General features: G+C 39.6%; 1 protein-coding gene across 1 annotated transcript in view; it reads right to left on the bottom strand.

The window, feature by feature from the left end:
* sec24a (SEC24 homolog A, COPII coat complex component) overlaps positions 1–12,116 on the bottom strand; it is a 22,091-nt gene that overhangs the window by 7,546 nt on the left and 2,429 nt on the right. Inside the window, exons 2-14 of the mRNA XM_015384239.1 lie at positions 10,652–11,242; positions 8,468–8,632; positions 6,169–6,246; positions 5,714–5,776; positions 5,213–5,376; positions 4,008–4,195; positions 3,792–3,894; positions 2,203–2,329; positions 1,810–1,919; positions 1,374–1,486; positions 1,044–1,162; positions 889–944; positions 527–733 (exon numbers count right to left, since the gene is read on the bottom strand). Of these exons, the coding sequence (XP_015239725.1) occupies positions 527–733; positions 889–944; positions 1,044–1,162; positions 1,374–1,486; positions 1,810–1,919; positions 2,203–2,329; positions 3,792–3,894; positions 4,008–4,195; positions 5,213–5,376; positions 5,714–5,776; positions 6,169–6,246; positions 8,468–8,632; positions 10,652–11,242 (2,084 nt within the window). The remainder of the gene's footprint in view (positions 1–526; positions 734–888; positions 945–1,043; positions 1,163–1,373; positions 1,487–1,809; positions 1,920–2,202; positions 2,330–3,791; positions 3,895–4,007; positions 4,196–5,212; positions 5,377–5,713; positions 5,777–6,168; positions 6,247–8,467; positions 8,633–10,651; positions 11,243–12,116) is intronic.

Here is a 12,116-nt window from a genome sequence, read left to right as displayed (position 1 = left end):
GCGGACGATGATGTGGAGAGCAGTATATTTTTTAACTGTCTTGAAAAGATTGAGGTTTTAAGGTTTGGAAAGATCACTAGATGCGCTCCAGCACTACATCTATGTTTACTTCCGTAAACACGAACCACGCTGGCTTGTGACGTTAGAGCAAAAAAGAAAAATTTGGATTTCACAAAGAAATCGGAATTGAGCATCAAGGCCTGCGGTGTGAACGTAGCCTTTGATGCACCCCATTTTAACACACCTGAATCAAATGAGTGGCTTGTTACCTTGCCTCTGCTGGGTTAAATTAGGGGATCGAGCCTTTCGATTCAGGTGTGTTAGAGAAGAGATGCATCTAAAAGATACAGGATGGTAGCTCTTGAGGACTGGACTTGAGCACCCCTGCCTTAGGGCATAACACTGATGCCTTATGCCCATCAGCTGAGATGGAATAAGGACCAGGAATCCCCCCCCCCAGTAGTGAGCCTAATCTATAAGATCTACAGAACTACGAGAGAAAAAAGCTAATTATTTGAGTTTCTACCTTGGCAGAAGCTCGCTGGTTGGGATCCTCTCTGGACTGCAGGGCCCCAGCACCCAGGTTGGGGAGCTGGGTCTGGAAGACGGACATCCGCCCTCCGGTTGGAGACAACAACTTAAAGGCTGCTTGCAGAGCAGCACCCAGAGCAGACTGGGTCTCCATCGTCTTCTCGAATAAATTTGGCAGGCTCTTCAGTAGATCCTGCACAAGCTGGAAAACAAAAATGAAGAGTTTAAGCCTTCCTTCAGTACACTAGTCAGCCACAAGTTATATATGCAGGGTAATCAAAGCTACTTTATACAATTCTAGCCATTGAGTTGACTTTAAAAGATACGTTTGGACTGTTGGGTGTTTAAATGTTTTACCTCCTTGCTTTCATTGAGGTTTACTAGAAGGCTGTCTGGTGTTGGTAGAAAGATATCTGTGGAGCAACGTTATAATTTAGACAAAACGGTCACATTGCTGGAAAATATTTTTTTAAAAATGTAGCTGCGTCGGTCAGCGGTCAGCTCTTTCCCACCTTCGATGTCAGAAACAATGAGCATCTGTGGTTGTGAAAGTCCCTCCTGGAGGTTGTAGAAGTGGATGGTGCTGTCGAAGGTGATAAAACCAACCTTTGTCCGCGAGTCTCCAGGAAGCCTGAGGCACACAAACGTAATTTTACTTGTGTTTGGCCTTTTAATCATAGATTAGAGTTCAGACAAGGCAGCTGTTTGGCTCTACAGTGTTTCCAAGTCTTACACACAAAGGCTTTAAAAGCTTTTATTGCCATCAGTAGATCAAACTGATGAAGCTGCTGATGCCATCTGAATAAATATGCTTAAAACTGAGCGTTTAGACCTGTACATACGCATTGATGTTTTCCAGCATAGACTGACAGAAGACGTTCAGGTAACCCGTCTCCACGGCGTTGTGAGAAACGTCCAGGACGAACAGGTAAACAGCGGGCTGTGGTGGTCTCAGCTGTTAAAAAAAATTATATAACATAAGCAAGTTAGAAAAAATATTAGGTAGTTAGAAAAAAATAAAACAAGCATAGAAATATAATTTTAACCATATCCATTTGAGATTTAAATACTTTAAAGAAAAGCTTTGATAACTACTTAAAGAAAATAAGACATTTTATTAGTATGTCCATATTTTTCAAATTTAACATTTCAGCACTGGAAAAAAAACCACAAAAAAAAACCCCTCTAGATTCAGAGAAGTCCTCTATAAACACTAACTGACTTATTAAAAGTATTGCTTAAATGGTAAAAGGAAAAAAAAGAGGAACCCAAACTGACCATGTATTCTGAAGGAGCGATGAACTCAATAGTGGCATTCTGGACTTCTGGTCTTTTGTGTGGTTCGCCGTAGGATCTGCTGACTGGGTTATACATAAACTCTTCTGGGACTAAATAAGATACAAACATACATGAAAGGTTTAAGAACAAGGATGTTGAAACTGTTGAAATTAAAAGCATCTTGGTTTTACTCCTAAACCTACAGAAGTACATACAACCGAAATAAAGATAAATGATATTCAGAGCTGAGTCATTCTATCCATTGGTTTCTGAGCTGTAAAGCACATTGTGGTTGCTAAGCTTTAACATGTTGAAAAGCTCAAAGGGCCTCCAGCATTTTTAGACAGAAGCTCTTTGAGTTCCGTTCTCACTCATGACTTCTCACCACCTTACCGTCATTTACTCGATAACACAAGTTACACTTCCATCTCCTCTGGTCCAGGAAGGAGACAAAGGGGTTGATATAGGTTCTGCACGACCGACACCTGACTATGGTGCTGGATGTCACCACAGGAAGCTGCTGCATTAATTAAAACACAGAAAACAACAAAAATAATTTAGCTCTTTGACATTTGCTCCATCACAAGCTATAAGACATCAGTGTCGTCAATTAATGAAATAGCGTAGCCTAAAAAATGGCCATCATTGACGACTTTTGACCAGCACTCCACTTAAACCTCTAAACAATTCCCCCCTCTCAGCTTATTAATTTGTAAATTATTTTCCTCAATTTAGTCAGGCACGATGAAAGTCAACCAAAGCTGAGGTGAAGTCTGTGATTGTTCAAGAGTTTTGAAGAATGCATAAATAGTATTTGATCCCAACATTTATTGATGTGAATCTGTAGCTTAAAGGATTGATGGTTTCTTAAATGGGCTCCGAGTCACAAATATAAGGTGCAGATGCAGTCAGAACATAACGTGTTAATGTGTAGACAGATCCTCCTTCATTTTACTGCCACTAATATAGATCATTTCCAGACTATTGGGTCTGCAGCCCTTTATCCTAGTAAAGCAGACCATCCAAAGAAGCTTCAAAGTGTAAAGGTGATTAGGCAGAGCAATTATTTTAGCATTAAAGGTTTTGTTCCTCCCCTACAAAGTGCTTACAGCACAGGTGGAGTTTGACCAGTGGAAAACAGAAGGCTGGGGTCAAAGGTCACATCTACACACTTTTTTTCCTTTTTTTTAACAGGTAAGGAAAGAACATCTCTCAAAGGGTTGCTGATAAGAAACCAATGATAAAATCTAAAAGAGGCAATCACTATGAGCTTCCCTCCTGGATGTTCCTGTGCTGAAGCCCAAAATTCAAAATAAAGGAAAAAATCTATTGGAGAGGGGCTGCAGGAGAGGATGAGATGCATAAGAAAATGGAATATAGGACTTCAAGAAAACTAACAATAAACTCTCTTGTATCTCTTTTCTCCATTCCCAATTCCTTGTATGCTAATGATGCATAATGTATCCATCATATAAACATGATGTTAGAGGATTCAGGAAAATATTTAATGAAGCCGATATAGTAATACATCCCAGTAACTGCATCTTTTTATTTATTTAGACAAGATCCTCCAGAACAATCCTCCTCCCCACTACTTCAAAATATTCATGCCCGCTCCCATAAAAAAAAAAAAAAAAACTTGCATCATAAAATCCTAATGTTGCATCATGTGCAAAGCTTAAACTAAAAATCTAAAATGACTTGAGCAAGAATCTAATATGCAATTTCTACTTGAACCCATGATGATATTAAAATGCAGGGAGACAGAAACAGGGATTAAGTGATTGTTAAGAAAGAAATAATCAGTGAGGGTTTCTCTGGTTTGGATCTGCTGTAATTCAATACAGCAGCCGCTCCAGTTAAAGGTTTAGTAAAAACAATGACAGTTTACAGTTTCACAAAGTATATGAAAATAATTTAAAAATGAACACTTAAAAACAAACTATTATTAGATTTAGTATTAAACAAACAGCACAAGTTACCGAGAGGTCTTTAAAGGGGTGGAGCTGCAGACCCAATGGTAATTTAGCCTTATTGAGCAAAGACTGAGTCTGAGGGATGCTTGTCAGCGTACAACGGAAGACCCTGGAGGGAAAGGAACACAAATATCCGGGTTAAATGCATCAACACAGCGGAAACTCAAACAACTGATTAGTAGCTCCTTTACTTTTCCAAACTACAAAAGTGTAACAACTTACTCTGGGCTGCAGTTGAGTTTCTGCAGGTCCTGGGTGAGGCAGGGTGTGGGGGCAGGAACTGGGGTTGGGGGCAGCAGGTTTCTATCCTGCAAAAGGTTGACCACCCTCAGAGCCTCAGGTGTGTTTGACTGGAGGCTCATGGCTGCTAGTGATGGGCTCAGCTGGGCTGGACCTGGACCACCAGGAGGCTGAGAGGGAAAAAAACAAAAACTAACAACTTAGTTCTGTATAAAATCTAGGAATGCACCAATATAAAAATCTGAGCTGATATTCATATCTGCTATTGATATGGTCGATAATTAGAGATGCACCAGTCAGGATTTTGGGGAGCAGAGCGTGCATAAATGATCCCAAAAATCAGAATCTGCTGATTGCAGATCACAACATAATCCATCAAATCTTTATATGCCGTCTCATGTATATCCACATCATGTTATTAGGTATCAAAATTACAGGAGATGAGAAAATATAATGAACTGACCACTGTTTGAGTGAAGGAAGCAACAGAGAGGAGCTTTTTTTTTTTTTTAAACAAAAATAAAGCAAGGGAAAACAAATTTGACAAAGGATGAAGCAGGATCCTCTTTAAATAAAGCCAATTTAATTTAGCCCCAAGACTGTTACATCATCAAACGTCAAGCATAGATGCATACCAGCAGTCGCCTTCTCTACCTGAAGGCTCCTCTGTTCCCCTGTTGTCATACCAGCAGTTTTCCTCTAAAGGTTATCCTAGGCTAGCCTCATTCTCCCTGGCTGGCTTCTCCAAAGTACTGCTGTCTGACTCCGCAGTAGCTTCTCTCTGACCCTCAGCTTTCCGTTTCCTCGGCTGACTTTTTCAGTCTCTCGCCGTGCTCCTTAGATCCACCGCAGTTAGCCTACTTAGCCCTGGTCAGCTGTAGCATCTCCTCTCCATGGCACCCTTTCCCTGGTGGACTTATCCAAACTCCCGCTGTGCTCCTCAGCTCTCCTCTTGAGCTTCCTTATCTCCTCACACTGGTCTGCTGTCTGCATGCTCCTACAATCTATCGCTCTGCTTCCTTAGCGATCATCATTTGTTTTACTTACTGAAACCCATATCAATATATATCGATATATTGAGCCTCCCTAATAAAATCTGTTTCTTTATTTAAGGATATATAAATCAGCAAAAGCATTTATGATTAAATATTATGCTTATGGAGGTGGGATTGTCTGTATTCTCTTACCTGTTGGTATGGCTGAGGTCCTTGAGTATAAGGCTGCTGGGCAGCTTGAACTGACGGATGAAAGCCGGAGGCGCCAGGGGGAGCTGAGGTGTTCTGGTACCCAGGAGGGAGGGAGGGGTAGTGACCCAAGTGTCGACCAGGTGGGCCAGGCTGAGTCGGACCAGCTAAAAGGAGCAAAATGTTTATTTCAGAACTCAATCATTCTGAAGAACAGTGGAAACAAACAACACTGAGGAAACTGATAAGACAACGTAAATCTGCCCATTAATGCAGTGTGGCAGCTCACCTATAGAAATGACTGGCTGCCTTTGGAGAAGCTGTGTAATAGCTGCTCTTTATTAGAAGCATTTATTAACAGTAATGATCATTTGGTTTCAAAAGCAGGTGAATAGAAAAGGCCCTTTTACACGTAAAACACGTTAAACACGTTACAAACTTTATAAAGCCTAAAAGTGAATGTTGTTTATACAACAGAAATCCATCTGGCAGAAAAAGCCTTACCCATTCTGTTGTCAACCTGATTATAGCTGTTTGGTGCCTGTGGGCCATTCCCTGCCACATTTCCTATAAGAAAAAAAAAATTGTAATTTGATCTGTTAGAAACGTTGATATTGATAATCCAGTAAGGAAACAAGAAGCAATGAAAGCTGCATGTGGACACAAGAGGGCTACTTGAATAAAGTAATGACAATGACCTTGAAAACTATGGAAACCAGCTGGTCTATATGTGTTTATTCAAAGAGAGACACTGGAAGTCCAAAACAGTGGAATTACAGAAAAGACTCAGGGGACAAACAAAACAATATGCAATTATGAGCTCTGCCTAAAGGTTAACCAACAGGATAATGGATGAAAGAAGAGGATCGCTGAAAAACACCACATAAAGAGGCGGGATCTTTAGCACAGCACTGACAGAACTTTAAACGGGTAAATGACAGTTGATAAGTTGGCCACACCTGGACATTCAACATCTCCTTCCTGGAAGTCGGGCTCAGTGGGAGAAAGAGCGCTGTTGCCAGCGTCCCAGCACTGAGCTGGCAAGGATGAGAATGAGACGAAGAGAGGGGGAAACAGAAGAGGGAACATCAGAACAAAGATGGATTTCTTGAGCTCTTCCCACACTGTGGGATTCAAGAGGTCTGGTAGAATTACTGCGTGACACACTATACGACGTGGAATTATGCTTCTTTGGCACAATGTCAGATTAAATATGTGCAGATACTTATGACATTATGCAACTTCATCGATGTGGGCTTAGACCCTCAAGCAAAAAAACTAAATCCTCTGTTCAGCTGCATCTTCATTCCCAAATCCTCCCAAAACATAACTACAATAGAATAAGCTCAGTAATAATTAGTCAAACAATACATTTTTGTTCTTTAGGATAAATTATAATTAATGTTCCTTAGAATAAAAAAAACAACAAAAAAATCCCACAAAAATATCAATTTCCAACCTAAATAATTTACCAGTCATCATATTGACGACAGTCAACAGGTATAAAAGCAGTCAGCAGTTTGTGATCAGTGTGTAATCTGAAGATGCACCTGCTTGCTGCTGTGGTTGATGCTTCGTGTCACAGAGCAAACAGGACAGGCTCTTCATGACATGAATGGATTCAGAAATCCAAAACATATGACCTTTTTATAATGTTGTTGGGGAACTGTTTGAAAAACTCAGAGCCTCTCACGCTCCTCTTACCAAACCCCCCCCCCCTTTCTAAGACTTTGTGATCCTGTGTTGCAGATGATTCGCATAGTGGATAAATAAAAGAGTATGCGTAAATAGAGTGGATGAATAAAAGAGTGTGAGTGCTGGTTTCTGCACATGATCTTTTCTGTGGATCATAAAATGTCCTGGAAATGGATTAGCTAGATAGGCTGATCTCATGCAGGCAGCAGCTGTGTCTTTATTGGGTGAATATGTAAGTTATAGCATATATATGTTAAATGTATAGAAAATTAGAGCTGATCAAAATGAAACCCTAAAATGTGTATGTAATGCATTTGATTTATTTCAATTATCAATTAAAGCTGCCAGACTTTTGGGTCGTCTTTCTGCCTAAGACTAAAACACTCATCTTTACAAAATATCTTAAAACTACTTACTGCAGATTCATTATTGGATTTAGGCTTGCATTTTAAGCGACCAATTCTAAAATGAATGGGCAACTGTAACATGAATCTTAAAGGCTATGGCTCCAAAACTCTGGCACATGTTCAACTGTGGCTACCTGAACCATATTAACCAATAAGACCAGATTTTGGTATTTTTGAAACCTAAATATAAGCAATCCTTAAAAATATCTAAAAGCATTTCTTACTTCATGCTATGACAACACTATTTTTAAAGGTTTTGCACTCTTCATTTGAGGGTTGTTTTTATATATTTAATAAAGTAACTAAAAACAAATCCACCTAAAACTCCTTTGTTTACCCCCCTGTGTCGATAACTTTTCTTTTGAACAGATCTTTCTGAGCCATGTCTTTAAAGTTTGAATCAATAAAACTTTAGCTTTAACTCAAAAGAGATGGAGAACTTTCAGGAACGTGTAATGCTGAAGCAAACAAAAGTAAACTGGTGGTACCTTTTAAAGCAAGACAAAGAAATTCAAGGACTAGCTTGTTGCTATATTAAGTAGTTTGACTACCTGCTATTATGATTAGAAGCGAATATTTATTTCTCTGCCTTAGGGTTACTAAAGTACATTTAAATTTGTGTTTTAAAATGATTAATAGAGATTTTAAATTTGTTATTTTATTTTTAAACTAAAGTATTGATGGGCGTGCTTCGATGAGGCAGTGGTTAGCACACACGACCCATGTATGGAGGTCTTAGTGCTCGACACGGCCTACCCAGGTTTGAATCTGACCTGTGGTCCTTTCCCGCATGTCTCTCCCTCTCTCTCATACACCCTTTCCTGTCAGCCTACAGTGAAATGAAAACTGAAGCATCAGTAGCTCTCCCAAAAGAAATTACTAATTTTAATAAAGAAAACCAAATAAGACAATACAAAAGACCTGTTTTGAGGACAGTGGTTGAAAGAAAGCTAGTTTATTTACATGTATTGATCTAAACCCTCCCACTGTAGCTTTGGCTTAACGTTTATCACTGTCCTACTAGACAGTGAAGTCCACACCAACATGGAGTCTTTTACAGCCTCCAACAGGTAGAGTATCTCACAGTATTATCAAATAAAACAGTCAGATTAAAAAAAATATATATATAAATAAATATATATAATACAAAACCTACCATCTGCTTTGGGAGGAGGAGGCGTGCCACTGGTTACTGGGGGTCCAGTGGGGGGTGGCGTGGCTTTCATGGCCGGTGGGGGTCCTGTTGGTGGAGGACCATATGCAGGTCTGTTAGGCTGGTATGTGTGCGGGGCCAGCGGGTTCATTGGTGGAGGAGCAGAGCCTGATAAAAAGGAGAATATTCAAGGGCTTATTCTTTACAACTAAGGTATTTTGTTTATTTAGAAAAAAAAAACATGACTGGTATTCATCAACATATAAATAATTGTTAAACATAACCTATTTTAGTGATTGTACATCAGAGAGAATTCATCTCTATCTCCAGTGTGCATCTGTACTATGTTCAAGACAGATATGAGACCTTAGGGGTGAGGTAACTATAGAGGCTGTGAGAGGAGGTGACAGCAGCTGACGGCACAACTAATCCACAATGAAATAATGTCAGAACAGCAAGAACTCCATCCAACCACCTTCAAGACTTGAACGTCAAATAATATCAACCCCAGATGATAGGGTTTAACGAGACCCTTTTCAGCTGCATAAAACTACAGCTTATTCTGTGAATGGCATCCAAAGAAGAATTAAATGAAAGGAAATATTCAGACTGCAAAATACTGGAATGAAGCAGAGTTGGGGCAGTATAACCATATTAATAATCCTCCTAATTAAAAGCACACTATTTTCTTTTAATTAGACACATAAAACAGGCAAAACACTTTATCAACTTAAATCAGATCACATGAAAATAAAAAATTTACCCAGGTTGGCAAAGTGATACATTTTAAAGCACTGTGGCTGGGCTTTCGGCCAGTTTTTGCTGTAAAGGAATACCATATTTCTCAAACAATTGTTACTTGTAAGTTATGAGCAGCGTGTTTGTTAAACATGTCTATATCAGGAGGCACAGGAGCAGGTGGACTGACGTATTTATTGCTATATCAGCTTAATAGGAGTGAGTCCCTCTATCCTCACAACTCTGCAGGAGTTTAAAGGATGCAGATATTTCAGCCACCAAGTTATTACGATACATGAGCTGTAACTAAAGATTATTTTGCAAATCAATGAATCTGTTGATTATTTTTTGATTAATTGACTAATAATCATATGGCAAAAGGTTTCTCAAAGAATACTTTTTGCTAAATTAAACCAAGGGAAAATACATTTCCACTTGAGGTCTGGATAGAGCATATTGACAGACATCTTAAATGCAAAATGTTCACACGTTTACAATTTTGGTATGATTACTGCTCTAAGTGCGTTGCTCTGTCAGCTAAAGGCATGTTTTCTCTACACTCAAGTTAACGATTAATAAATTACTTCAATAATCAATTAATCAATTAAAGACTAATCCGATTAAAGATACACTTTGGGACGTTTCCATGCAGTGCAGCATTAATAACTACGTCAAAGTTCTTCATAAAGCTTTTTATTTATGTGGGCAAAAATAATGTCTCAAACTTACATATTATGCACGTCATGTTATGACTCACTACCAATAAAACAATAATTTATTTTTTTGGTTCCTAATTTCCTATTTTCTAACCCTTTTCAATGTCAGCACTATAAAACATTTATCATGATTATATGGAGCAGAAGCTGAAAATTAAAACTTGTCCTTTTGGGTTTTTTTTTTATATGAGACGTATTTTCAAAGATCAGGTTGGAAAGAACAAATGTCCAACAGTAACTTTGAACAGAGAGAATAAATGGAAGTGTGTGACTGGAAAGGAGCCAGAGGAGATGACAGCAGCCAGCCAACATGTTGGATGTTGGAGCAGGGGTCCAACGTCCAGCTCCAACGTAACAGGACTGCAGATATGGATATCTTCAGCACATGGAGGTGAATGGAAGTAATTTAAGAGCCAAGTCATCATTGTATTCATGATGCCGAGGTTGCGAAGTGCATCAGTGAAGCAGATAATATAGAACTTTATTTTATAGAAAACTATTGTGATTATCCATCAATAATTACTCATGAGCTCACTGGTTTGATTTTACAGCAGCTGATAATTTGCTTTTAGTGATATAACAGACTTATTTCATAACTTCATGCTTATCTGTGAGCTGGAATTTGTTGTTTTGAGGGCATGCAGAAATTGCTTTGAGTTAAACATGTAACCAGGTGAAAGCTTGGATGGAACGACAGATCAGCTGGATTTAATGGAGAGCTTTTTGTTCCTACCTGGCTGAGGGTATCCGTGTATAGAAGTGGGGGGGGCTCCTGGACCTGAGGGCTGGGCGGCACTATGGGACAAGTGGGGCGGTGGGGCAGAGCTGAAAGGAGCCGACGCCGGTGGCAACGGTGCAGCCAAGCTTGCAGCTGGATTCACATGATTGGGAACAGGGCCCCTGGGAGGTGTGCTCAGAGGGGAGGCTGGCCCCATGGCTGGAGGAGCTGCATTATACTGCCATGCAGGAGCCACTGGCTGTGGAGGGTTTGAGTAGTAGCTGGTAGAAGGAGGAGGTGGTGTTGCCTGTGCCGGAGGAAACCTGGGAACAGGGCTGGCAGACTGAGGAGGGGTGTTGGGTGGGTGACCTCCCATTTGAGGCCTAGACAACATTGGCTGTCCTGGAGCAGAGGGATAGGAACTGAGCTGTGGGCCAGGCTGATAAGAACTAACAGGGGGAGTGGGCTGATACTGTCCAAAGGTGTGAATGCCAGGACCAGGGGGTACAGGACCTTTGGCCTGCATTGGATGATAGGCTGGCTGATGGTTCATGCCATATCCCAACCCTGGCGGCTGCTGCAGAGCGACTGGATTCTGTGATGGACCTGTAAACCGAAAGAAAAATAAAGAGATTTTAGAGAATATACTCAACCTTATCATACGTTTCTTTTTTTAAAAACAAAACAAGCACCAGTTTTTAAAAAAAAATCCTACAATTGATGAGACTGTAACTATCAGAGCTTCGCCTTTAAAGCGTCTCTGTCTTTAAGGATAAAGTCATTTGTCTAAATCTTCAGTAACCGATACTGAAATCTGCCGCTTCCTCGAATAAAGTTTGGTAAAGCTAAAACTCATGACGTTTCTAAGTGATTTGGAAGACAAAGAGAAAGGGGGCAAACAAATTTCATCCTACGATCCCTCATGAAAATAGTCAAATTATAATTTTAAAACGTGTCCTTTAGAAAGTCAATCATTTATTATCAGATGTAGTTACCAAGAGTGAAAGAGCCTGTAGACATAAGCACAGAAGTAGTGACGCCACCCAGGGAGAACCAACAGATCCATATAACATATAACCAAAAAACAGAAAATTATGTTGATAAGCTTAGGAGATTATTACCACAAAAATGAAAAGGTTTTCACAAAAGGTAAGCTAGTATTTAAATGATTAAAAATGCAAAAAAGATTTTGTAAGATTATCACTTATGCATTCTCTAAACCATAAAAGTCTTACTGTAGCATAGATAATATTGGAACACAGCAAGATTTCTAAAAGGATAATATGATAGAATCAAAAAAAAAAAAAAAAAAAAAAGTGAAGATCCTCATTTGTGTAAAAATCCATATAAAGCGTTTCCTTTCCATTTGGCTCTTCTTTAGCTCTACTTCCAGCCGTGGTGCTAACAACAAACACTAGGCCCCTCCCTTCCCTGCAGCCTCACCTGAACTAAACAACAACCTACTGCTGGAAGTTTAAAC

Source organism: Cyprinodon variegatus, unplaced genomic scaffold (genome assembly GCF_000732505.1).
Source record: "Cyprinodon variegatus isolate N-32 unplaced genomic scaffold, C_variegatus-1.0 Scaffold308, whole genome shotgun sequence".
In the NCBI taxonomy this organism is placed as follows: Eukaryota; Metazoa; Chordata; class Actinopteri; order Cyprinodontiformes; family Cyprinodontidae; genus Cyprinodon; species Cyprinodon variegatus.
The sequence above is the reverse complement of the archived record's forward strand: the minus strand, read 5'-3'. Positions and strand labels throughout refer to the sequence as shown.